This window comes from Triturus cristatus, chromosome 5_2, assembly GCF_964204655.1.
Source record: "Triturus cristatus chromosome 5_2, aTriCri1.1, whole genome shotgun sequence".
In the NCBI taxonomy this organism is placed as follows: Eukaryota; Metazoa; Chordata; class Amphibia; order Caudata; family Salamandridae; genus Triturus; species Triturus cristatus.
Genome location: NC_140588.1, coordinates 908277457 through 908305023, shown reverse-complemented (window position 1 = coordinate 908305023; position 27567 = coordinate 908277457). Strand labels below are relative to the sequence as shown.

At 51.3% G+C, this 27567-nt stretch overlaps 1 protein-coding gene across 1 annotated transcript in view; it reads right to left on the bottom strand.

Moving 5' to 3' along the window:
- The window catches only part of ATP1B4 (ATPase Na+/K+ transporting family member beta 4), a 224561-nt gene that overhangs the window by 76019 nt on the left and 120975 nt on the right, over positions 1-27567 (bottom strand). Inside the window, exon 4 of the mRNA XM_085608101.1 lies at positions 21904-22032. Coding sequence (XP_085464227.1) covers positions 21904-22032 — 129 coding nt within the window. The remainder of the gene's footprint in view (positions 1-21903; positions 22033-27567) is intronic.

Below are 27567 nucleotides of genomic sequence, written 5' to 3'. Positions count from 1 at the left end.
TACTGCAGCATTGTTTTGTAGACATGGTGCAGGTTCTGCTGTTGTGACCAGGGCTTGATAACATAGAAGTGCAGGTACTCACTATACTGGGCTATTTGTTTGCTACTTAGATGTGGTGGCACTGTCCCAATAAAAGTATGTTCAGCCTCCTGAGAAGTGCTGGTACTCTGCCTTTTAAATCAGAGTGGTGTCAGTGCGTATTTCCTGGCAGTAGCTGCCTATTTAAAGGCCTGCTTGTGACACTCTTTCTTTACAGTTAGGCATGTAGTAATGTTGCTCCTACCGATGCACTTTATATTGCTGCCGACACAACATTTCTGCACACTTGCAACAGCCAGGCAATACTCTAGCGTCCTCATTGTTTCTGTGCATCCGGTATAGCTCGTACTGTTTTTTCTAAACTGTAGCTGTGCACCTGGAGAAAATAGTGTGGCTGCTGTGACACAAGATGTGTACCCTTGATCCAGGTAGTACTGCTGCTGTAAGGTAGAAGTAATACTATCGCACGGCCTCTGTACTCTTGATGCAGGCGGTACTCATGCAGCCACAATCTGCCAGTATCTCTGATGAAGGTAGTACTGATGTCATCCCAAAGGGTCTGTATCCTTGATGCGATCCCACTCATGCAATTAAATTGTGTCTGTACCCCTGGGGCAGTAAGTACTGATTCTGTCACACAGCGTCTGTGCCCTGTATGCAATAAGTATTGTGCGATTGCATTGCATTTATATCCATGATACAGGTAATACGTAAGCTGCCACAGAATGTCAGTACCTTTGTTGCTGGTGGTACTCCACGCTGTCACATTGTGTCTGCATCCCTGGTGCAGTTAGCATTGATACTGTCGCACAGCGCCCTGCCCTTTATGCAGGTTGTATCACATTGCATGTGTATCTATGATACAGGTAATACAGAAGCTGCCGTAGAATGTCAGTACCTTTGTTGCTGGTGGTACTCCACGCTGTCACATTGTGTCTGCATCCCTGGTGCAGTTAGCATTGATACTGTCGCACAGCGCCCTGCCCTTCATGCAGGTTGTATTGATGCTGTCACATTGCATGTGTATCCATGATGCAGGTAATACAGAAGCTGCCGCAGAATGTCAGTACCTTTGTTGCTGGTGGTACTCCACGCTGTCACATTGTGTCTGCATCCCTGGTGCAGTTAGCATTGATACTGTCGAACAGCGCCCTGCCCTTTATGCAGGTTGTATCACATTGCATGTGTATCCATGATACAGGTAATACAGAAGCTGCCGCAGAATGTCAGTACCTTTGTTGCTGGTGGTACTCCATGCTGTCACATTGTGTCTGCACCCCTGGTGCAGTTAGCATTGATACTGTCGCACAGCGCCCTGCCCTTCATGCAGGTTGTATTGATGCTGTCACATTGCATGTGTATCCATGATGCAGGTAATACGGAAGCTGCCGCAGAATGTCAGTACCTTTGTTGCTGGTGGTACTCCATGCTGTCACATTGTGTCTGCACCCCTGGTGCAGTTAGCATTGATACTGTCGCACAGCGCCCTGCCCTTCATGCAGGTTGTATTGATGCTGTCACATTGCATGTGTATCCATGATGCAGGTAATACGGAAGCTGCCGCAGAATGTCAGTACCTTTGTTGCTGGTGGTACTATACGCCGTCACATTGTGTCTGCATCTCTGGTGCAGTTAGCATTGATACTGTCGCACCACGCCTTGCCCTTTATGCAGGTTGTATTGATGCTGTCACATTACATGTGTATCCATGATGCAGGTAGTGCTGAAGCAGTAGTAGTATGTCAGTACCACCGTTGCAGGTGGTACTCACACTGACATATCGTGTATGTACTCCTGGTGCAGGTAGTACTGGTGCTGTTGCATTGTGTCCATACCATTGAGGCAGCTAGTACTACTGCTATCAAAGTGTGTCTGTATGTCTGGTGCAGACAGTACTGAAGCTGTGGCACATTTTCCGTATCACTGATGATGCGGTCACATCGTGTCTGTATGTCTGGTGCATGTATTACCGAAGCTGCTGCACGATGTCTGTACCATATGTGCAGGTAGTACTGGTGCTGTCGCTCAGAGTCAGTACTCCTGCTGCAGGCAGTACTGGTTCTCTTGCTCAGTTTCAGTGCCCTTGGTGCAGGTAGTACTGGTTTTGTTGCTCAGCATCAGTGCCCTTGATGCAGGTAGTACTGATGGTATCGCTCAGTGTCTTTACCATAGATGCAGTGGTACTGGTGCTGTTGCTCAGTGTCAGTACCCCTGGCACAGGTAGTCCAGATGCTGTCTCTCAGCGTCAGTACCCCTGGTGATATGGTACTGATGCTTTCGCTCAGTGTCAGTACCCCTGTTGCAGGTAGTGCTGGTGTGCAGTGTCAGAACTTCAGATAATACTGATGCTGTCACTCAGTGTCAGAGCCCCATGTGCAGATAGTACTGGTGCCGTCACTCAGTGTCAGAGCCCCATGTGCAGGTAGTACTGGTGCCGTCACTCAGTGTCAGAGCCCCATGTGCAGGTAGTACTGGTGCCGTCACTCAGTGTCAGAGCCCCATGTGCAGGTAGTACTGGTGCCGTCACTCAGTGTCAGAGCCCCATGTGCAGGTAGTACTGGTGCTGTCACTCAGTGTCAGAGCCCCATGTGCAGATAGTACTGGTGCTGTCACTCAGTGTCAGAGCCCCATGTACAGGTAGTACTGGTGCTGTCACTCAGTGTCAAAGCCCCATGTGCAGGTAGTACTGGTGCCGTCACTCAGTGTCAGAGCCCCATGTGCAGGTAGGACTGGTGCTGTCGCTCAGAGTCAGTACTCCTGCTGCAGGTAGTACTGGTTCTCTTGCTCAGTTTCAGTGCCCTTGGTGCAGGTAGTACTGGTTCTCTTGCTCAGTTTCAGTGCCCTTGGTGCAGGTAGTACTGGTTTTGTTGCTCAGCATCAGTCGCTCAGTGTCTTTACCATAGATGCAGTGGTACTGGTGCTGTTGCTCAGTGTCAGTACCCCTGGCACAGGTAGTCCTGATGCTGTCTCTCAGCGTCAGTACCCCTGGTGATATGGTACTGATGCTTTCGCTCAGTGTCAGTACCCCTGTTGCAGGTAGTGCTGGTGTGCAGTGTCAGAACTTCAGATAATACTGATGCTGTCACTCAGTGTCAGAGCCCCATGTGCAGGTAGTACTGGTGCTGTCACTCAGTGTCAAAGCCCCATGTGCAGATAGTACTGGTGCTGTCACTCAGTGTCAGAGCCCCATGTGCAGGTAGTACTGGTGCCGTCACTCAGTGTCAAAGCCCCATATGCAGGTAGTACTGGTGCTGTCACTCAGTGTCAGAGCCCCATGTGCAGGTAGTACTGGTGCCGTCACTCAGTGTCAGAGCCCCATGTGCAGGTAGTACTGATGCTGTCACTCAGTGTCAGTGCCCCTGGCGCAGGTAGTCCTGATGCTTTCGCTCAGTGTCAGTACCCCTGGTGCAGGTAGTGCTGGTGCCGTCAATCAGTGTCAGAGCCCCATGTGCAGGTAGTACTGGTGCCGTCACTCAGTGTCAAAGCCCCATGTGCAGGTAGTACTGGTGCTGTCACTCAGTGTCAGAGCCCCATGTGCAGGTAGTACTGGTGCCGTCACTCAGTGTCAGAGCCCCATGTGCAGGTAGTACTGGTGCTGTCACTCAGTGTCAGTGCCCCTGGCGCAGGTAGTCCTGATGCTTTCGCTCAGTGTCAGTACCCCTGGTGCAGGTAGTGCTGGTGTGCAGTGTCAGAACTTCAGATAGTACTGGTGCTGTCACTCAGTGTCAGAGCCCCATGTGCAGGTAGTACTGGTTGTGCTGCTCAGCATCAGTCCCCTGGTGCATGTAGTACTGGTGCTGTCACTCAGCATCAGTCCCCTGGTGCATGTAGTACTGGTGCTGTCGCTCAGTGTCTGTACCTTTGCTTCAGGCAGTGTGTCTTCTCTCACGTTGCTTCTGCGCTGCTGGTGCATTCACGGGGGAATAAAGTGTGCACTAATATGTTATTTATTTATTTATTTATTTATTTTTGAAACCGTTTATTACAAAACTCAAAAAATATACAAAGATGGGCCTACAACCTTCCGGCCGGCCGCTAGTAAACAAAAGAAGCATATGATACACATTGTAGAGCGCGCGTTGCGGCTGAGGAAGATGCACAGGAGTTAGCAGCGTTGATAGCCACACCTTCCGGACCCCACTGTACGGTTTCATATTAAACTGAAATAACAACCAGAAAAAACAAAAAACCCACAAGGCAATCTACAATCAGAAATAGCAGCATGTGCTCCCCTGAGAGGGGGACCCTACCAATCCATAGGAGTATCAAGAAGGGGAAGAGATCAGGATTAGGGCTGGGTAAAACTCAATGCCCGGAACAGGGAAGATGGGTCGGCTACGGGGATGGGGCAGGCGACGGGTCGGGCAATAACGGTGGAGTACAGATTCCCCCGCGGTAGGCGTTCCAGGGGCCCCAGACTTTCACCCATGTCCCAGGCTTACCTCTCGCAACATACACCACCTTTTCCCGAAACATGCACCAATCCATATGCTCCTTCCAGGCCGAGACAGTCGGGGACCTCTGAGATCCCCACAGTTGAGCAATATCACGCTTGGCCACCATATATCCCAGAGTCACCCACCACGTCTGTGGCGCCGAGTAGTCGGTAGGTTCCCACACATTCAACAGGCATCTCCTCGCTTCGGGTAGCAGCACCACATGCGTAACCACACGCAGGACCTCATGCACACCACGCCAGAATCGCTCCACCTCCGGGCATTCCCACAATATATGCAGAAAGGTCCCCAAAGCGCCACACCCACGCTTACACAACCCGTCCACAGCATAGCCCATACACAGAAGCCTCGGCCCCGTCATGTAGACTCTGTGGAGTATCTTGAGCTGGACGAAGCGAAGGCGAGCTGGTATGGCCACCTCTTTCGGGGAGGCCACCGCAAGGGTCCAGTCCTCGTCGTCCAGCTCCAGTCCATCGGCAACCCAAGCCTCACGAAGGGCAGTCAGCAATCCCGTGCGGTCATTGATCAGTTTTTTGTAGATCAGTGAGATCGTGCTGTCCGGAACGTGTCCATCCAGCACTCTATCCTCAAGGGGGGAACACTCCGGGATGGCTGCAACGTCCGGGAAGACGGAGCCCAGTGCATGACGGATCTGCAAATACCGAAAGTACTCCCTGCCATGCAAGTGGAACTCCGTCTGCAACATCTCGAACGTTTTAAATCCTCCCCTCGTCCAGAGATCCCCCACCTTGCTAATGCCTATCATGTCCCACTTCTCGAAGCCCTTCGAGGTCCACAGGGAGCCCAACTGCTCGGACGCGTATAGTGGTGACGCCCTGGTCAGACGATCCTTCCACCCCATCGCCACATTAGCCGCGTGCCACACTCGCACCATGACACGCGTGGGGCCGGTCAGCCGAGCGTCGGGCGTGCTGGAGTAGAGCGCTCGATTATAGTCCCCACCCGGGAGTAGCATCTTATCCATTTCGAATGCCGGGTTTAAAGCGGGCCCATACAGGCCGTGATTAATCGCAGCCAGCTGGGAGGCCCAATAGTATTGTTTGATATCCGGGAGGGCAATTCCGCCGTCATACCATGGGAGCGTCAGCTTCGCCAGGGCGATACGCGGCCTCCCGTCCCAGAACAGGCGGCGCTGTAAACTCTCCACCTCACGGAAGTAGCGCGCTGGGACGGGGTCCATAGTATTCTGCAAAGCGTAGAGGAAGCGCGGCAGAGACATCATCTTAAACAATGCCGCCCGGCCGAGCGGCGAGAGCGGCAAGCGCCGCCAGCGCGTGACATCTTCCTTCAGGCGCTGGAGGGGGGGAAGCAAGTTCCGATCATACCGGGCCTCCGGGGCCAGAGTAATGAAGACACCCAGGTACCGAAATCCCTGCGGGGCGATCTGGATCGGACAGCCCCGCGGGAGAATGGACGCCTCCCCAGAGAGAACATACACGCACGATTTAGCCCAGTTGATGACAAGGCCGGAGTTACGACCAAATGAATGCAAAACATCAACCAGTACTATAAGTGAGTTACGTGGGGAAGCTAGGTACAAGAGGATGTCATCAGCGTATAGGGATACGCGGTCCTCATGCTCGGGGGTCCAACGGAGACCACGGATGGAAGGCTCCCACCGCAGCCACTCTGCCAGGGGCTCCAAGGCAAGCGCAAACAGGAGCGGCGATAAGGGGCAGCCCTGCCGCGTGCCCCGGCCCAGCTCGAACGGAGTCGATACTCTGCCGTTCACCACCACCTGCGCCAATGGGCCCGAATACAGCAATTTGACCCAACTGATGAACCCTGCGCCAAAGCCAAACTTCGCAAGCATCGCCCAGATGTATGGCCATTCAAGCGTATCAAACGCCATGGTGGCGTCCAGGGATGCCAAGATGGCCGGCTCCCGTATGTACGGAACACGTGCAAGCACCCCATGCAAACGCCGCAAGTTAAGAGCTGTGTTACGATGGGGAATAAAGCCGGACTGATCCTGGTGAACCAGTTCGCCCACCACGCCGACCAGCCGATTGGCCAGGACCTTGGCGAGAATTTTAGGCTCCGCGTTCAGTAGCGAAATGGGCCGATAGGAGGTAACCCGGTCCCGAGGTCTCCCCTCCTTGTGGATAACCACGATTGTAGCCAGACGCTGGTCTAGCGGGAGGGAGCCCACCGAATGGGCCTCCAGGAACATCGATCGGAGATGTGGTGCCAGCGTATCCGGTCTCAATTTGTACAACTCGATGGGGAGACCATTAGGACCCATGGCCTTGCCGGAAGCGACCGAACGTATGGCGAGGGCAATTTCGTCGGAGGTTGGAGCGGCGTCCAACGACACTCTGTCCTCCTCCGAAAGGGAAGGCAGTGCGATATCCCTGAGCAGGGTACGGGAATCCTCTTCAGAGCAGGAAGACACCGGGGAATACACCCCACGGAAATAGTCCGCGAAGCAGGAGACAATTTCTTCCGGCTCAGTAACACACACACCGTCTGTTTTCTCAATCAGCGGGACTACACGACTCGCTCTCTCCTTTTTGTCCAGCCACGCAATCAATTTACCAGCCTTATCACCCACATCATACAATCTCCCCTGTTGCTCTCTACTGAGGCCCCTGGCTGCCTCCGTGACGAGGGCCCTATAGGCCGCTTGCTTGAGTTGGAGGACATGTAATACGGCATCCGTCACCCCACTTTCTAGATTACCCTCCAACTCGGCTATCTCAGCTTCCACCCGGGTCACCTCCTCCCGCTCGCGCCTCCGGGTGTGGGAAATGAGGGACAGGGCCTCTCCTCGTAGTACTGTCTTGAATGCCTCCCACAGTGAGACAGCCGAAGGCACGGACCCCACATTCTCGTCAAAGTAGCGCTGGAGGGATTTAATCAATTCAGCGCGAATAGTGGGGTCGCGCAAGTACCAGGGATTGATCGGGACCACCCTACCCTCACCCCTCGGAAAAAGGTCCAGGTGTAACAGGAGCGGGGAATGGTCCGAGATACCCCGTGCCAAATGGCGCACCTCTCCCACCCTCCCAACATAGGCCGCCGGGACCAGGACATAATCTAGTCATGAGAGACTACCATGGGCCCCCGAATGGAAGGTATACTGTAACTGCGTGGGATGTTTTAAACGCCAGCAATCCACCAATCCCAAAGTGTCCAATAGACCAGAGAGCCACGCTTGGGCCCGGGGGAGGTCCCTAGGGGGGTGACGATCCACAGTCCCGGAAACCACCGCATTGAAATCCCCCCCCACCACCAGAATCCCCCCCGGAAGGCCAAGGAGGAGGCGCCCCAGGTCCGCAAAGGTAGTCGACTGCAGCCCCGGTGGGACGTATACTGACACAAAAACCACCACTTTGCCCTCCATCCTTCCCACCAAGACCGCATAACGTCCCCTGTCGTCATGGAGCACCTCATCAATCTCCAGCGGAAGCGAGTTCTTAACCATGATGCCCACACCCCTTGAGCCAGACGTAAAGCCCGAATGGGCCACTAGGCGATAGCCACGCCGATTCATGGCGCAGAAGGAGTTGCCAATGAGGTGTGTCTCCTGCAAAAAAACTACATCGGGCGAGATGCGCTTCAAGAACTGCAGGACCACCCCACGTTTAATCCTGTCCCCCAGTCCATTCACGTTCCAGGACAACAGAGTTAGTTCCCTATCCCCCATCATAGACAAGGGCCACCATTCGTCCCCCCGAGAGCACTATAGAGCTAGCACAATGATACTTTTGCCTTGTGGTGAAAACAAACAACACCCCCCCATCCCTACCCACCCCCCCAACAAAACTCCCCCCTCCCTGCACCCCTGCATGAGCCTGAACAGCCACCCCAACGTGCAGTGTGCCTGTCGCCCCATATATATAATAAAAACTAGCTAAGCCCCCTAGAGGAGGAGGGAGAACCCCCAAGAGACCCCATACAACCTCCATAGGAGGGGAAATTATACAGACAGATGCTTAATCGAGAGTGGCAACATTTTTGTCCAGAGTGAAGCCCAACATCACCCCCTCAGTCTCGATCCTGTGTGCCGTCCCCCCCCGCCGCCCCCCCCGCCCCCCAGATCACGATCCCCAGACAGAGTGTCCAGCCAGTCTCCGGCCGCTTCGGGGCGATCAAAAAAGTGCGTGCGACCCTCTACCTCCACTCGCAGCTTGGCTGGGAAGAGCATTGCGTATTTAAGGTTCAAGTCCCGAAGACGGCGCTTGACGCCTGTACTGCTCGATTTTTCCGGTCTTATTGTGTTGAAGGGTGATTTAGGTGACTTCAGTCTCTTTCCATTCAAGTCTAAGGGTTAGAGTAGTGAATGGAGCCTATTTACTAGGCACTTCGACATGATTCTGTGCTCTTCCCCATAGATCAGGGCTTGCACATATAGCCTAGGGGATAGATTCGTTAGTATTAGGGATAACCTGTCCTGTAGTGAGGGTATTTCATGGAGCCGTGCTGAATGCAGGCCTGGTAGGCCTCAAACGGGAGAGACTCCATCTTTCTTTCTGCTCCGGCAGCTTGAGATGTTTCTAGGTCATAGGCAGTGTTTTAGTTAGGAGGTGTTATTCGCTTGGAGAGAACCGGTTCAGGCCGGCCCTTATCGAAGGATTGTATTTTTCTTCATGCCGAAGACACTACATCAGGCCGGCCGGCTGGGAACGTGTCCTTGGCACGGGGAGGTACAAGAATTTGGTGGGCGGCAGGTTACGGGCTGGAATTTTCCATGAGGAAATGCACGTCTATATTAGTAAAAGTTTGAGGCAGATACTTGCACTTGCTTCTAGTCCATAGGCGGCACCTGGCCGTTAGTAGTAAAGCTGCTACTTATTCCAGGGAAGACAGATGACAAACTTGGAGGTGGAGAAAAACCGAGAAATAGATATTCCAAAGAGAAGAGAGTAGCCGATGAGGAAGAGGTCCCAGTGACTCGGAGAGGGAGACGGGAGTAAACCCGTGATTGCGGAGGTGTGACTTCCAGGCGAAGCCGAGGCGCAGACGAGAAGGGAACCTAGATGACCATTGAGTGCAGGCTACATACGACCAAGGTGATGTCAACCCCTTACTATTAGAGTGTACAACTTAATCTTTCACTTTTCTTTGCAGGTTATGTGATATGTATTATGTTCCGTGAGTGTGCATGTAATAACGAAATAAAGTATTCAGTTTGTAGTAAAGCAATATGTGCTACGTGTTCTTGTGTAAGAGGGTAACCTATTCTTCTAGTCAGCTGTGACTTGACATGAACAGATGTTAATCCTGATCAGGTAGGTGGTAACTGAATAAGGGAGAAAGGAGCCCCTCGAACTGGGGAACAAGTTGTGCTCAACTAGCTGTCTTTGTGTGATCTGATATATAGTAACACTGATTCCCTTGTTGTATGTCGTGGTAAGTATAGGATGAACTCGTGCTAAGGCTGCCGTCTGGGCAGGAAGTCCTGGGTCCGTTTGGGACCGCGAGGCTGTGGCTGCCGTCTGGGCAGGAAGTCCTGGGTCCGTTTGGGACCGCGAGGCTGTGGCTGCCGTCTGGGCAGGAAGTCCTGGGTCCGTTTGGGACCGCGAGGCTGTGGCTGCCGTCTGGGCAGGAAGTCCTGGGTCCGTTTGGGACCGCGAGGCTGTGACTGCCGTCTGGGCAGGAAGTCCTGGGTCCGTTTGGGACCGCGAGGCTGTGACTGCCGTCTGGGCAGGAAGTCTGTGGCTGCCGTCTGGGCAGGAAGTCCTGGGTCCGTTTGGGACCGCGAGGCTGTGACTGCCGTCTGGGCAGGAAGTCTGTGGCTGCCGTCTGGGCAGGAAGTCCTGGGTCCGTTTGGGACCGCGAGGCTGTGATTTGTAGGTCTTGGTATATATAGTAGGAATTCCCTGTCCTTAGGTGGTACATATATGTGGTTATTTAGGTGTAAATAGGCCCTAGGGAGGGGGTAACGTTCTGGTTTGGGTTAGAGAGGCTCTGCTGAGCGGGTTCTATCTGATCCGAAAACCCAAGCAGAACAACGCCCTGGAAGCTCAGTCTCTGCTTCTGGACCGCTGGGGTGAAATCCGGATAAAAGTTCACCTCCATGTTGTCAAGCTTAACCGGCCCCAAAAGTCTGGAGGCTTGCAGGATAGCGTCTCTGTCCCGAAAGTTGAAAATCCGGGCAATGAGGGGCCGCGGAGGGGCCCCGACCTTTGGCCTTTCCCCGGGAACCCTGTGGGCCCGCTCCACCGCGAAGAATTTACTCAGCCCCCGTGGCTGGAGATGGGTAGCGATCAGGTCCTCCACAAATAGGTCCGCCGCCGCTTCCTCCCGTCCCTCGGGTACTCCGATGATGCGGATGTTGTTTCTCCGGGCCCGACTCTCGGAGTCCTCCAGGCGCCGATCCATAAGCGCGCTCGCCTGACTAAGCCGGCGCACCTCTGTTTGTAGCGCCGCCACATCAGTAGTAAGGCCCGATGCGGTGTGGGCCAAAGAATCAACTCGGTCGTTGGTCTTGGAAAGATCGGCCCTCACCATGCCAACATCCACGAGGACCGAGTCGATCTTCTGTGCCAGTGTGTCGAACCGCTGGCCTACCGAGGCCTTCATCTCGGCAATGGCGCCCATGACATCCCGCAGAGTCAGATCCGTGGGCAGGTCCGGGGCATCAGGAGGGTCCTCAGGGGATTTGTGCGGTCCGCCGGGAGATCCCTTCTGGAGGGTATAGCGGTCCATACTGTTGGCCTGATGTGTGGTGCCACGCCGGGTCGGCTTGGTCTTTGCCCGGTCTCCATCTTGTTTGGTGGCCATGGCCACTAGTCTCCCGGTCGCACCAGTCACGTCGTGAAGGGCAGGCAATCAGGGCCACAAGCTCCGGGGGGGGCCACTCCCGATCGGCGGGTTGGGTCACAGCCGGCGGGCAGGCCAAGTCTCCCAGCGAGACCACACCAACGCAAAGAGCCCCGCGATCCAACCCTGCAGTGATTGCAAGGGGGTGCGAAAGCGAAAGCGCGGAGTGCGCGACTCGCCAGGCCCGGTCCGCCGCTGTTGTTCACTTTGTCACTGGGTCACCCCTCAGCGCCAATCCGGGGTCTGGCGAGGAGAAGGCCGCAGACTTCAATCGGTGCTCACTCCGGTGTCCGAGGTCCGATTTGACAACGGGAAACGGGTGCCACCTCAGCTCAGGCTCACCAACACATTCCCCTCATCCGAGACAGGATAAATTCAGGAGAGTCGTGGGAGGTTGCGGAGGTCCTCGGGAGCCTCGCACCTACGCGGCCATCTTGGTTGCGCGCTAGGCTCCTCCTCGTGTGCACTAATATTAATCTAAAACTCCCCCCGGCCAGACCTCAGTAGACTTTTCGCCCTAGTGTTAAGGTCGGGTTGAAGCTGCCTTGAAATGCATCGGCCAAGGCACACTTGATCTGGAGATGAAACACAGCAGAGTGAGCCAGTCGTAAATTTCGATAGCAGCAGCAGTGGGAGGCGCGCGCTTTAAGCTTCTTCCGCTGTAGGACATTCCATTCGAATAAAACAACATCTTTTTTTTCTTGGCCATTACTTCCGATCCATATATTAATTTAATTGTTTCAGTTTTTTCTGAACGTAAACAAACTGGGTGTTCAATGCCAGGGGCGCACCTTCAACAATCCTGCTGATTAAAATACATTATACAAAAGCAGGGCAGGAGCCGTAGGACGGGAGGAGTGCCGACTGTGGGAGCTACTTAGAACTCAATATTTCGTAAAGAAAAAAAAAACATTTTTAAAGAACTTTAAAACAGATGTGGGTGTGGGTTTTTTTTTGTTTGCATATGTAGGTTAAATTCCCAAGTGAAATCCGACAAACACCCCACCATATCCGAGTTTAAGCACCTGTACCCACCTAGTTACCACAGGACATCTATATTAGGGGGGTGTAACGCCCCAAACACCTCCCGTGAAACTGCGCCCCTCTTCAATGCTTTTAAATGTGCAGCTGAAATGTCTTCCATGGTCCGCCCTGTGTTTATCGTTCTAATGCTTGGCGGTAACAGGCTGTCATTAGCTTCATCTAACGTGACATAGGAAAGTACTATCTGGGCATGCCGTAGGCAGAACCTTAACTAAACTGTTATTAGCGCATTATGGGCCTTTTCGTCTCGGCGCATCTGTTCTCGGAAATACTCATGGTCTCGTTCAAAATTGCTGCACCTGGGATTACTGACAGAACAGGGGTCCTAGTTCATTTTTCATTCTGAGAGCGTCACCTTAGAATGGGGTCAACCAGTACTTAATTTGGATTTTTTTTTTAGTGCCAGGGCTCTTCTTAGGAGACGACTGCAGTTTGCACCACCCATTACCCTGCCAATGACAGTACCAAGCGCTTCTTCAGGTGTCAGAATTCAGTCTATTCCAGGCCACCCAAAGCGCCGAGAAAGCTGTGGGTGGCAGGAATCATTCATTTCTAATGTATATCGAATTATTAAACACTGTTTGTATTCATCTTAAAAATTTGACAGACAGAGCCACCATGTGGTGCATAGTACCGCCAGGGGCACCCCTCTGTCCCCCCTCCCCCAAAATGCATACCCAAATAACACACACACAGACTGTTGAGTTGGGTAAAATTTGCTGCAGGTTTATTACATATTACAATATGTAATGGGTGGGTTATCTTACGGGCGATCCAAGGGCAGGCAACCAACTGGGCCGCCTGCCCACCTGATGAGCCGGGCAGCGCGGGAGCGAACCCCGTCTTTGCTGCCATCCAGGTGATTCTTTTCTAGGATCACGTGCCGTTGGTAACATCTACTCACGCCCCCCCTTTCGGGGCGGAGCGTCGCATAGCAAACCCCGCGGTTGTTCAGGCCCACAACCGCCCGCAGGACTAGTGGGGCACCGACACGGCTTCCGGGACCCTCCCCTGAGGCTCCTCGGTTTTGGCTCAGGCACCCCCTATGGTGCCGCGCAGAGGTACCCTTTGTACCGGCCTGCTTCCAGATCGCCCTGTAACTCCGCCTGCAACGAAAAAAGAAACATTACAACACTCTGAAAACCCCCCCACCCGACCCATATGCCGGGTAAGCGGTAGGGAGGGATGCGGCGTGGTGGGCGACAAAGAGGTCGCCAAGAGGGTGGGGGAAGGCTAAATAGCCTCCCCTTCCGCTCAGGGGCCAGGAAGTGACGCGCTTGTGTGTCATATCCGGCCAGCACGAGGAGAGGGGGACACCGGTCGGCGTCCCCGCCCCCTCCCCTTGGGAGTGGGTGAGGAGGGGTGACCGGGGCGCCGACCACTGTAGTGGCCCCCTGCGGGGGCCGCGGTCGGCGGCATAGTACCGCCAGGGGCACCCCTCTGTCCCCCCTCCCCCAAAATGCATACCCAAATAACACACACACAGACTGTTGAGTTGGGTAAAATTTGCTGAAGGTTTATTACATATTACAATATGTAATGGTTGGGTTATCTTACGGGCGATCCAAGGGCAGGCAACCAACTGGGCCGCCTGCCCGCCTGATGAGCCGGGCAGCGCGGGAGCGAACCCTGTCTTTGCTGCCATCCAGGTGATTCTTTTCTAGGATCACGTGCCGTTGGTAACTTCTACTCACGCACCCCCTCTCGGGGTGGAGCGTCGCATAGCAAACCCCCCGGTTGTTCAGGCCCACAACCGCCCGCAGGACTAGTGGGGCGCCGACACGGCTTCCGGGACCCTCCCCTGAGGCTCCTCGGTTTTGGCTCAGGCACCCCCTATGGTGCCGCGCAGAGGTACCCATTGTACCGGCCTGCTTCCAGATCGCCCTTCAGATCGCCCTGTAACTCCGCCACAGCCCGGGAGGTGGCTCACCGTCGCCGCCAGGGCCCCCCACCACACCTTGCTTTTACCTGCACCCTCTCATCTCTAACGCCTCACTTAAGTCTAGGAGAAAGATATCCATGCCCACCTGGGACAGGTGCACCCCATCCAAATCGAAATATCCCTTCAGGCTCCCCCTGATCATCTCATGGCGTATAAAACCTAAGCCCCTTTGCTCCGTAAACTTCCGCATTGCCCCATTGATACGTCTCCTAGAATGCTCCACTGCCTCTGCTGATTTGGCCCCTCGCCAAGATCTACGTGGGATAATCTCTGACCAGATGACTTCGCACTGGCCTAAGCGCTTGCAAATCTCCCCCAGGTCTCTTTTCATGGCTAGCAGCAACAGTCTCCTTCCTAGGGTGATGAGATCATTCCCTCCAAGGTGAATCACCAAAGTGTGGGGGAGGGTGGAGCCCTGCGAGACCAGCCTCTGCTCCAGCTTGTTCCGGAGCTCAAACCATCTCATGCCGGGGAAACCCATCCACTCAACCTGTGTCTGTGGGAAGTGCCGCATCCAATTCCGGTGCGACGCCCATTGGGCTGCCCTGGCAATAAATGAATGCCCGATCACCCACACCAGTTGCCCTAGTAAAACAAGAGACATGGTTCACACTCATGGTTATTTAATCAACAGCAGATAATCCACATAGTAACAAAATCACTACAAATCACGGCAACCCAAAAAAGGAGGGTGGGGGGCGGGGGGGGCAGGGGGTTGGCCACTATGTCAGGGGCGAACATAAAGTTTGTAACAGTCCGACTCCCACCGCCCCACTTTTTTCACCTTGGCGGGCGCTAAACCAGCTAGGTGGGCCGCCGTGGTCGCTCAAATCCTAAAAGAGTGGCTGGAGTATCTCTTCTCTAGCTGGTCCAGCCCTGCCCTGGACAAGCTGGCCCTGATCATACGCTCTAACTGGTATCTGGTCACCGGGGCCTGGTCCCTGTGTACCAGTAAGTACCCCGGGGCGGGGGGGGGCGGCACCCCAGTAACACCTTCACCCAGTGGACTGGGCAAAACCTAGGGTCGCCAAGGGGCCAGAGAACCACGTCAATCCCCCGCCCCGCCTGATCGGTCTTTGACCTCCGGAGGCGAATGGTCAAGGAGTCAGTGACGGACACATCTGAGATGGCTAGAGCATCACCCGAGCTGTCATACGTTGACCTGGCCACCAGCTTGCTGATACGGAATGCGCCGAAAAATGCTAGGCAAAAGGCAGCAGAGAACAGCGTGGCCTCATATGGTGAATAGGTGACCGCCTCAAGCACGCCCAGCATGCCCCTCAGTATGTCAAAGTCAATGGGGGCTCGGTTGTCGGGTACCCTGGGCTCATCCCTTGCCCAACCCTTCATGGCGGCCCGAATGGCAAAAGAATTGGTGGGGTCTGCCCCCCGATAACCTGATATCGTGGCTCACCGCCGCTAAATGGCTACCCACCCAAGAGTGGCTTTTCCCCTGCTCCCTTGCCCATACGACAAATGCTCTGACTTTGATCTCCATTGTTGCCCCTGAAGTGCCCAGCGCCAGGGACACCACCCTAAAGGTTGCCAAGTGTGTACCATAACGTTTCCTGGTACCTGGCCGCCAGGGGAACCTGCCAACCTAGGGAGCAGCGGCCAGATACTAGTGGGGCGGTGGTTACCAAAGGTTTGGGCGCCACCGCAGGGGAAGGCGCCGCTGGGTCCCCCGCCGGTGGGACCACCTTAGGTAGGTTTAGTATGCTTGCTGCTAGGTCTGACGCTATATCCGTTGCGGGGATGGTCGTCGGTGGGGGAACCCCCGCTGCAGTGGTCTGGCCTCCCACAGGCGGAGGGACGGCAGCTACCGGTCCTCCCACCTCGGTCGTCCCGGTGGCGCTGGACGGACTGCCCCCCTCCCCCCAAACTTGTGTGAACGCCCCCGACCCCGTGGCACCACCAGGTGGGGCAGGGGTGGCAGGCACAGCCACCGTGGGCGGCCTAACCAGCATTAAACCCGTTCTGACCTCCGCCATGAAGCTTCTCAAAGTGTCCGAGAGCTTACTGAGGTCCTCTGATGTTGCAAATGCCACCTGGTTAGGGCAGCTGGGAGGTGTAGGAGACGGTCCGGCGCACAAGGGCAGGGGGGCCTGGAGGGGGGGTGCGGCCCTGGGGGGAGCAGCGGCTCTGTCCCTCACCGGCGGTTGCTCCGCCAGAAAATCCTTGACTGTTGGGCGACGTATCCTCTTGGACCAAGAGGGGCCAGCTTCCTCGCTGTGCTCGCGTTCGTTGGGCGTGGCTTCACTGGCAATACCAGAGTCCGCGGGGTTGCTGGTTCTCAACAGTTCGGTGGCCCAAGCCAATCCCTTGGTCCTGGCCAAGTCTAGAAAAGCGGCAATATGAGCGTCCTCGGAGGTGCCTGCCTGGGTCTCCTCGACTTGGGACCCCATTGTAAACAGCGATGGGGATCCCTGACTATCCATCTTATTCAGGGGCGTGCGCTTCCCAATCTGGAAGGAGAGAAAAGACATCTTTTAGCCCCATACTCCTCCCCAGGTGCTCTCGTCGCCTAGCTCCCTGGACCGGTAAACCTGCTCCGACCCCCCCCCCAACTGGCCCGTACTTACTGGTTGAATACAGGGAGAAATGCAATGGACGTGCTGTCCAGGTGCCGTTCACTGGTCCCTCTGTTATCCTCGCCCACTCCAATCCTTCGAGCAACGCTGCTGTTAAACAAACCATTGTGAGACAAGAGACAACCACTCGCAGGAGGGGGGGGTTCCTTCGCCCCCCCCCCCCCCCCAAAATGTCTAGCCGCGGCTTGCACGCGACCCTGGGCATCCTCCCGGCCACCATTAATAAGCAACCGACGGTCGCGCTTTCTAGCCCGTGCCCCCCGGACTGCACCGTTCCTAGCCGGGGGCAGGATGGAATGGGGGAAATCGTGCCCAACGCGCATACCTTAATTTATCTATCGCAAGTCACAAACGAGACACGACAAGGGGAGCGCTGTACCTGCGCACCGTATTGACATAAATATTCGGGCATGATTTAAGTAATTCGTCTCGAGTCACAGCGCGACTCGACCCGAAGGTATTGGATCGCTGTCCCTGAGCGCCGCCTTTCCATACATATCCGGGCACCGGGAGACTAAGTGATTAGCCCAGAGACACAGCGCGAACTCGCCACGAATGTATTGGTGCGCTGAGCATGAGCCCCGTTTTAAAATACATATTCGGGCACGGGGCGATTAAGTGATTAGCCCAGAGTCACAGCGCGGCTCGTCCGAAGGAATTGGGGCACTGTACCCGGGCACGGGGGGGCTAATTAATTTGCCCAGGGTTACGGCGCGAACTCAACCGGAAGGCATTGGAACGCTGTACGTGAGCACCATATTTACCTACGCACACTCGGGCACGGGGGGGCTCAGTAATTTGCCCAGGGTTACGGCGCGAACTCAACCGGAAGGCATTGGAACGCTGTACGTGAGCACCATATTTACCTCCGCTCACACTCGGGCACGGGGAGGCTAAGTAATTTGCCCATGGTTACGGCGCGAACTCGACCGGAAGGCATTGGAACGCTGTACATGAGCACCACATTTATCTGCGCATTCCGGCACGGGAAGATTAAGTGATTACCCTGAGTCCCAGCGCGACTCCCTGAAGGTATTGGAAAGCGCTGCACATGATTACCCTGAGTCCCAGCGCGACTCGCCTGACGGTATTGGAGCGCTGTACATGGGACCCGAGTTTAAGTACATATTCGGGCACGGGAAGATTAAGTGATTCGCCCGGAGGCACTGCGCGGGCTCGACGCGAAGGTAGTCGGAGCGCTGTACATGAGCCCCGTATTCACGTACATTTTCTGGCACGGGGGACCTTAAGTGATTCGCCCAGGGTCACAGCGCGGGCTCGACCCGCAGGTAATCAGTGCGCTGTGCATGAGCACCGTATTCACCTAAGTTTCAGGGCACGGGGAGATTAAGTGATTTGCCCACATCACAGGAAGCGGACGCGACCTTGAGGCGGTGTCCCCCACGACAACCGAGGTGACAAATCGGCAGTGAGGGGGGAGGAGCCCCGCGAGGCCCTCCACATACCCCCCCTGCCGCAACAGTTCCTGGGTTTGCACCGTCTCCTGTGGCCGCCTCCCCTGGCCCAGAATAGAAAACCCCAGCCCCTGTACAGGGAGGGCCCGGGCACAGCGAAAGTGGCTCCCCCCAGTACCCGGCCGTGGCGTGCCGGGCCGGAAAGCCCCAGGCCCGTGTCCCTGAGCTGAGTTACCCCCCCTCCCGCCGCCTGCTATCCCAACGGCGGCTGCCGGAAACGAAACCCCCATGACTCCCAGCCCGGCAGTCTTAACCCTTGCGCTACAGCGCAACAGCTTATTCCAGTGGGTGGGGGAGGGTGGTGGCACCGCACCGCAACTGAAACCGCCGCGTACCCACTGAGCCTCGAACCCTAGTCGCCCGGACCAAAGTCGACCGTCTTGATGGGCGAGTCACCCCCTCCACAAAGTGCGTTTCGAGCCCCCCCATGCTCAAATATACCGCCCCCTCTGGTCGCCGCACAAGCATGTATCTTGGGCCCCCTCCGCCCGTGGCAATCCGTGCCACAGGGCCCCGTCGACCTGGTACTGCCCAGGGACAGGGCCGGGGCGGAGTGGGTGCAGCAAGACTCACAATTACTTACAGAAGCGCGACGGTGAAGCGACGACTTAGATGCGGCGATGCGGCGTGGGGGGCGACAAAGAGGTCGCCAGGAGGGTGGGGGAAGGCTAAATAGCCTCCCCTTCCCCACAGGGGCCAGGAAGTGACGCGCTTGTGCGTCATATCCGGACAACACGAGGAGAGGGGGACACCTTGGGAGGGGGTGGGGAGGGGTGACCGGTGCCCCGGCGGCACTAGGGCGCCTACTGCTGTAGTGGCCCCCTGCGGGGGCCGCGGTCGGCGGCATTGTCATTAGTGTTGGTGTGGGGAATTAAGTGCCGGTGCCGAGCACCGGAAACCACCAGCTCAAAATAAGCATTGGAGTTAGCACGTTAATACTGCATGTTTTCCCACATGATGCATTTAGAACTATGAATATTTGCATTTTCCCTCCAAAAATTCAGCTATGTTTTATTTAGCGAAAACCATGTGCAGGAAATATCTGAAGACGAAGGAGTGATTACTGCAAAACTCGAAATCGTATTCGGGTGCAAAGTCGAGCGAGAATTAGGATTGTTGCAGAGAAGGAATGAAGCACTTAGGATCCCATTTACCAAAGGATAAACTGCTCCGGATTGGGCCTGTACTCTCACTGCATGTGTTACATACATGACACAATACAGACAATTCACAGAAGTGAACAGGGCGCATCAAGTGTGCGATACGTCTGCTAAAGGTTATGTTTTGAGAATTCGAATAACAACTTTGCCCTTGGTACATCACTGACGCACTTTAATGTGCGCATCACACGCATAGGTAATGGGAGTAACTGTATTACATGTCATGTATTGCATGACAAAAGTATTGCATCCTCTCTATCGACATTGCTATAGCTGTTTTGCTGAATTGTTATGCTTTTCAATAGTAAAACTCATACATTAGCTAGCTGAGGCAAACTGGACCACCGACTCCATTGTTACAGTGGCGTATTGTTGTATCATAGATTTGTATTTTCATGTCTCAGTAGGATATAAATAAAATGTGTTCCACATAGAAGGACAAAGACTTTCACAGACTGTTCTGAATACAGTGTGCGCCGTCAAGGTTAAATCTAGCTGTCCCGGCGAGAATCACGTACAGTGTGACTTTTCTGTTCCATGTGCAGATGTTGCTTGTGAAAGCATGATGTAGCAGAATTCTGAGACTCCTGCTGAATGTATTCACTTGTAAATGTTTCTCTTTTGCTTTATTTTGATTGGTTTAGAGCCTGTGAACCATGTACCACTGTGATTTCTTGGTGTAGGAGAGACTGTCTTTTCCCCTTCCTTGAGAAGGCGAATCTATGCCAGATTTCTTCCCCATTTTATAGTCTATATTTTCCTGATCTGATCTTTGAGTTTTCAATTAATTCTGTTCCTTAACTGAGCTTTGCACTCTAATTTAGTGATAACCCGCTATCTTACCGCCCATTCTCTCTCACTGATGCTGTAGTCAAGGTTTTGGTTCGGGCACTTCTATCCAGATTGTCTTTGTGGGCCACAGATAACCAGATTGTATCGGATGTCCAGCATGGCTTCCAGGAAGGTTTGTCAACTATGGACCAATGTCTTAACCTTTATCTCCTGATATCTAAATACACAGTGGCCCAACCGGGTACTCTGCATAAAAGACCTACATCACAAATATCTTACTATGAACCGTGAAAACACTGAGCTTAGTAAACCCTCAGTGAGGGCGTAAGTAATGTTAGTCGTTCCGGGTATCGTACTGTACTTTTCCGCTCTAACTAGTGCTCATGATAGATTCTTAATCACCCGTTTCAGATTCAATCAGCGTCATCATTTTGTAGCATCCCTGGCTGGGTTTTTTCCCCATCAGACCACCGGGGTCCTGTGGCTGTGCTCTTCGATCTCCTCAGGACATGTTACATTTTGTGTTATTGTGTAAAAAATGTTCATTGTCCAGAAAACGTTTTCTCTGGCCCTTGTTAAAATGTCTGACGTTTGGGCAGGCTAAAGGAGCACTCTTGCACTTACAGTTGTTACCTAAGCCCTTTACACTCTGTGCAGTGATAAGTTTTTTGCGGGCCGCTTACAGATCTAGACTCTCTAGAATTGACTGAATTTGTGCAGCCTTCATTGGTAAAGTTCTTTTAGCGCGCGGGTGTGTACAGTCCTGTCCCCCAGAGTTTTATCAATTTGCATTGTTTTAAAATGTTATGATGTTTTAGCTGCATGAAATGCTTTCTGACATATTATGTGGTGTATTTTTCTTTTATTGTACAAATGTATGGTTGTATCTTTTATGGATGCGTTTGCACCCGAATAAAGAAAGATATTTCATTTTGACTACATTGAACTAATTCCTGTATCGCTAAGCTTCTTGAAATGAAACCTTTAAGGTTGAGACACCATTGTCTGCCATACTTGTATGACCAAATGTGTTCTGCATTACTGTCATATGAAATTGACACCTTTACCTTCTTAAATTGAGACAGGTCCAGCGGGGAAAACTAAAGTCTGTCTAGGGACTACATTGGTTTTGTGCTATCAACATCATCAACAAAAGTGGATGTGGAGCTAAGATCAATAAACACATAGTTACTGTGATGATGTTTAAGTAGGCAATGTAGTGGATGTGATAATTGTGTCGGTCAGGACCAGAGGCGAGGTGGACTAACGCATCCACTCCAGGGATCTGCATTTGATCTCCTGGTCATAGGTTCAAACCCAGGTGGGTTCACTGAGCCTTTTATCTTTTCCAGATCAGTAAAATAAGCACCATTGAGCTGGGTAAAAACAAACACCTGTTATTCAGCAGCGAAATACCCTTGTGAGTGAAGATGCACTTTACAAATTCACCTTATGTTAGGATGATATTGTTGACCTCCAAATAGTGACCTATAGTCATTTCAGCAGGGCCACCTGTGACATGGTTCAGGCTGTAATCAATGCTGTCATCGGTAAACCAAAGTAAAATGCAAATGTAAATTATAAAAGTATAAGAACATGATTGTAGGTACTTACCTGGTGGGAACACTCTTTCACGGTAGGTTGGCACATATGGGCTTATGGTAAGCAGCAATACATACATACACAAGGAGAACATTCCAGCAAGAAACGCATAGAAGATGAGGTAGAACAATAGTATATAGGCTGTAAATAATAGAAAATCACATTGTTAAAGAGTTGAAACACCTCTCCGAAAATGGCATGCATAGATTTAGTAGTGTATACATAATTGCAATAAGATACGCCGGGATTCACCTTGCCCATATCATTCATTACCTGCATGATGTGCTGTTGTTCTCTTTAGCTTCAACTACAAACATCCACAATGTCCACCTTTCTGCCATTGTCATGTTATGTCAAGTCATTATCCCTTCCATTGTATCATACTCACAGGTGATAGTCAGAAAAAGAAGCTTTACAGATGTGAGAGATATCTCCTTCTACAACAAATGTTGGACAGACTCATCTCTCAAAACATCTAAGACAGTAATGGTAAATTGTTGTTAGGTTAATGAATCATCATACTTCTTTCCATTGAAGATTTATGGTACCAGAGAGTCATACAGATGCAGGACAAGTGCTTTTAAAGGGCCTCTTTATCATCACTAGCATCATAACTATTAATTTCACTAAATCAGTAGTACTATGTTTCCTTCCACTCTCTCAATTTCCATGTGCCTCGTGGCGTCTTTAAAACTCAGTATTATGACCTTTCACTCCCAAAGGTCTGGAGTTATGTTTCACCTATTAAATGTCTGGAACCATCCACCTTCACTTGTCTAGTTTCTGGCAACAAATGCTGGTGTAAGGCGCTACCATCAAATTTATAGGTTACTGTGGTCTTTGCCTATCCTGGCCAACTGCTCAAAAATCCCAGGCTTTGTAGCTACAGTGAGAACATGGCGTGTGTCCTGCCAACTGTTCTTTCTATTCCACCGGGTGGGAAACATGTACCACTATCCCTCCAGTGGCCACTCAAATATATATGAACACACTTGAAAGGTGCTCTAGATGGACCAGCATACATGCCGCTGTTTAGTATTTTTTTCTGTAAGAAAATGGAAGAAGCAATTAAGACAAGCACTTTTTAACAAGGCTCTGACTTCTTCAAGGCACTTGACTCTGAATGGGTGAGTATTCCAAATGTTTGTGCCAGTGAACTGTTTATGATGAGTACCCACAGCAGATACTGTAAATGCTTCACATGGATGCAGGGATTTTCCCCACACATTGAATGTTGGTCTCTCATGAAGATTTGTTCACAGGACCAAACTGTGGAGCATCATTACAGACATGGGAATCGAGCAATGTATTGTTAATTTCCTAGCGGAGCTTCATAACGACGTCATTGTCAGGGTGAGATCCGGCCCGGAGGGGTGGAGGTGGGTCAGAACAACAGCCTTTAGGCCCTCTCGGGGGGTACGCCAGCACCCCATTTCTCTTCTCACTGTATGTAAATGGCCTGGAGGAATAGCTATTAGGGCTAACTGCAGACTGTCCCTGTACAGCTGATCGCAGCGTTCCCATGTTAATCTACGCTGACATTACTGTCCTAATAGCCAACAACGGCATGCTTCAGTGCACGATCCTTTTGCGTGACACTGCATATTCAGTGTACACCTGCATGCCTGTGTGAAGGGGTGTAATGTGGATCCCGAAACTCGCTCTCGATGACCGCACTTGAATGTTGACCACAAGCACTACATCACCTTTCATAGCGGGTGCCTGCACTTCCACCAGCACACCTGTTTTCCACTGTAAACATTTTAAGTGTATTTAAGATTTGCCTTTTTATGTTGTGCTTTATTGTTTCAGACAAATTGACTGTCAGTGGAAACCGTAACTACGGTAGCTTCACTGCATCATAGCACACCTGAGCGTGTGTGCTCACTTTTTTGCACTTGATTCGGTCCTGAAGAAAGCCTTTGCACCTTTGTCCAGGCTAAAATATGTAGACCATGTAAAGTGGGATAAGGAAGATTAATTTCATCTTCATAGATATGCCTGCTCTGTTTTTAAGCATGCCCTAGAGACTCACGAATAAAAATGAACTATTGGATACTCTAGAGGTACTTTTAAACTGCACTCCTAGCACTTTTCTCTTTTCATGCACTCATCCCTAAAAAACCCGCTCTGCTGTAATTCAGGCTTCGCAGCACAGCTGGGTTGCACTCAGCAGCCCAGCTGGGAACCCAATGATGAAGCATGCCACCAAGTAGGTTGGTGGGTGAGGGTTCTTCTAAAAAACCAAATGGTCTTTTAACATTCTTGTGAATGACAGTGTGTCAATCCTCTATTTGGATCCCCCATTGGGTTCATCTACGTTGTTGCATATAGAAGATAGACCTAGAAAACTAATGGTTAAACCCACCCGTAGAGAAGGAAGATCTGATTGGACCAAGGAGGAGTCAGCTCACAAGGCAATGGGAAGTTATGGTCCAATTGCTTTAGATTTTGTACAGCGAGGGAACATATGCATTCGACAGGTCCAGACTTACTACAACAAGATCTATGTAGGACAGAGAGTGTGTGATCACATATTCACAATTGAAGCCGTCACAAAGAAGTTTTTGCAAGAAGCAGTACAAGTGGTGCCACATGTGTATTTTGTGTGTGGAAAGAATGCATATGTGCGATTACCATTGAATTGGTATGGTACATGTTATGTAGCTGTAGTATTCCCTAAGATATATCATGTTGAAGATTTGGAACACTTGGAAGATGGAGACCATAACAGGAAGAAGAGAGGTGCTAGTGCAGGAGAGATTGTTGGTGATGTTTAAGCAATGATACCAAGCTTGGGAGTGATTCTAAATGATGTGAAGATTAGCAACCATCTTGGATAAGTTATCAGCAATTACAGCTCAGTCTTTGTTACTTGGAGATGGAGAGATGGTGTCGATAAGAGCGATGGTGATTCAGAACCGCCTTGCGTTAGATGTGTTGTTGGCAAAGGAGGACGGAGTCTGTAAAATGCTGCAGGTCCAGAAGTGTTATACTTTTATTCCTGACAACAACATGGACTTGAAGAAGTACATAAGTAACATTACTGCTGTTCATTTTGAGGTACATGAGCTGGCAGAAGAAGGAGTTTGGACGAAAGTTGGGAAGGGATTTGGAAAGGTTGGAAGTTAGTTCGTAAACCTTGGTAAGGGTATTCTTGGTTACATCCTGAAGCCTATCATCATAGTAGTACTCTGTGTGATTCTTTTGCTCTGAATGATAAAAGCCTACAAATGGTACTAGGCAGGATGGGTTGAGAGATCTCTTAGGAAGCAAGAAAGGAGAATGGAGAGACTACAGGACTGTCGCTATGAGAATCTCAAAAGTCTAGAGAAGTTCCGACAGGGTAGAATGGCTACAACTTCTGTTTAGGTCGGTACTTTCTCCAGGGATGGTGTGTGATGATGATGACACTTGTCATCAGAAGGGGGAAACTGATGGAGCGCAGCTGTGCTCTTTAATTTGTAGGAGTGCATTGTAATCATGAGTAGGTTGCACTTGCATTTATTCTTTTGTTTTATTAGATAATGGTGTTAGAAATGTACCGTAATTACATGAAAGTGTCGTGTTATAGTTGTATTTACATGAATGTGAAAGATCTTTGCACTATAGAATAGTTGTGCTCAGCTAAAAGCCTAACGTGCAATTAATTGTGTATGGCACTTACAGTTATTCACGTATTTGATGTGCCCATGTAACGTGGTGAATTTAGAAGTGCTTAGCAAGCATCCATTTATATGTAATTTCATGAGACTTGTACGCCAGTTTCTTATGTTGTTTGATTTCTGTAGGCCTGAAAATGTAACTTACCCTGGAGGCTCTCTAGAGGGATTATCGTGTAGGTTTGAATTTCATGTGAATGTTTAGTTGTTCTTTCTCACTATTTTCCGTTGCAGGTGGTGAATTCATCATTGATAGTTAGAATAACGCTTATGTTTTAGGAGTTAGGCTTGGAGAAGCAATGAATACGATGAGCGTATGAGAAGCTGATATTGGGAGATGGTGTTCTTTTTTGTTGGAACAGGCCTGGGAAGCAAGGTCATCGCGCCAGGAGCTGGGAGAGCAGAGGTGGAGAGCAAATTCACCTATGAGAAGATGCCCAGTGGGAAGGGTCGATGAGGAGACCCGAATGGGCATGTTTTGTGATCTTGAAGTTTGAATTAGGGACAGTGTCCAGGGGGTGGAGTTAGGAGAAGAGCGGGAAACACTAGGAGAAGAGGAGTATCTTAGAACAAGCTCTGTAGCTTACGCTACTTGACGCATACAACGTGAGTGTTCTTCTTAGGAAGTCTTCACGCACTGACACCTTTACCTTTTTCCTAACTTGCGTGGGAGAAAATGCTAAGTAGAGATGTGACCTTAGTGTTATAGTAGGGATAGATGAATGCTTTTCATTTATGAACATGTGATGAAGTCTGACATAGACGTGGGGGCACTTATTGCCTGCGTTCTGTTTCTGGAAGTTGTCATTCTGTTTATGCTTCATCGAGTAAACTTTGCCCGTAGGTTTGGTTTTGTATTAGTTCCGATGTATTTCTACAATCTCGTCTGTATGTCCAACTATTCTTGGCTTTGTAATAAATCAACTAACTTTGAAATTGGAGTACGTGATCCTTGAGAGTCATGAGTTATTGGGTCCGCAAATTTTGTTGTAAATAGTGTTTCCGTATATCTCTTCCTCTACACTGCCAAGCAGGAACCAACGGTCCATCCGCCAGAGAGTGTTCCAAAGTAATTAATAGGTGGAACATCAGCCCCATAACTCCCCTTTGGGTGCGGCTCTTGTAAAACTACATTGGCTCCCTCTGCAGGACAGAGGTACTTTCAAAGCCCTATGTTTCTGCCTTAGAATCATAAACGGGAAAGGTCCTAGATATTTGTTCCCCTTGATTAAACTTTATTGGCCTAATAGGAGTCTCTGATCATCGGGAACTGCAAGGTTGACTGTCCCAAAAGTTCAAAGAGCTCGCCTGGGAGGAAGATCTTTTAGCTTTCTTGCAGCTAAAATGTGGAATCTGCTGCCGCTTGATGTTAGGATGCAGCCCTCAGAAGTGCTGGTCTGTTTTTTTAGGCAATTCCTGACCACTTAAACATCTTGGCATGGGGTTGCGGTTGTTCGATTGAAGGTTAGGAAGAAATCCTATCACGGGGACACTACGTTTGTAGTAACCTTACCAGGCACTTTACAAACTTCTATTTTAATCTAATCTAGTCACCCTACTGTGAAGATCTGATTTTTAACTGCTTTATATCCAACGCGCCATGAGCAGAGGGCTACTGTAACCATGTATTAGGTGATGCGCAACTATTCTTATTTGTCGGTATGGATTTTTTTGTTTTTACCAACTATTTAGCTAACTTGTTTTAACGATTTAAAGATTATGTTGATAATGGTATGAGGACTATGGCTCGATTGATGTATGTATTAATGTTCTTTTATACTTTTATGGTCTAGCTAGACCGAATAAAGTTATTCTGACTGACAAAAGTTGTCCTGTAATTACTGTTGGGAACTTCCTGAGAATCAACTGGCCTTCACCCGGAGCCAGTGAAGCTTGCAGCATGCACCGGTCACATGACCTTTCTATAAAGAATGATCCACTGCCAATTAGTCTATCATATGTAAGCTGTATGCAGTTTTCCCAGGTGCTTTGCCTATGCCAAGATTAAACTTCT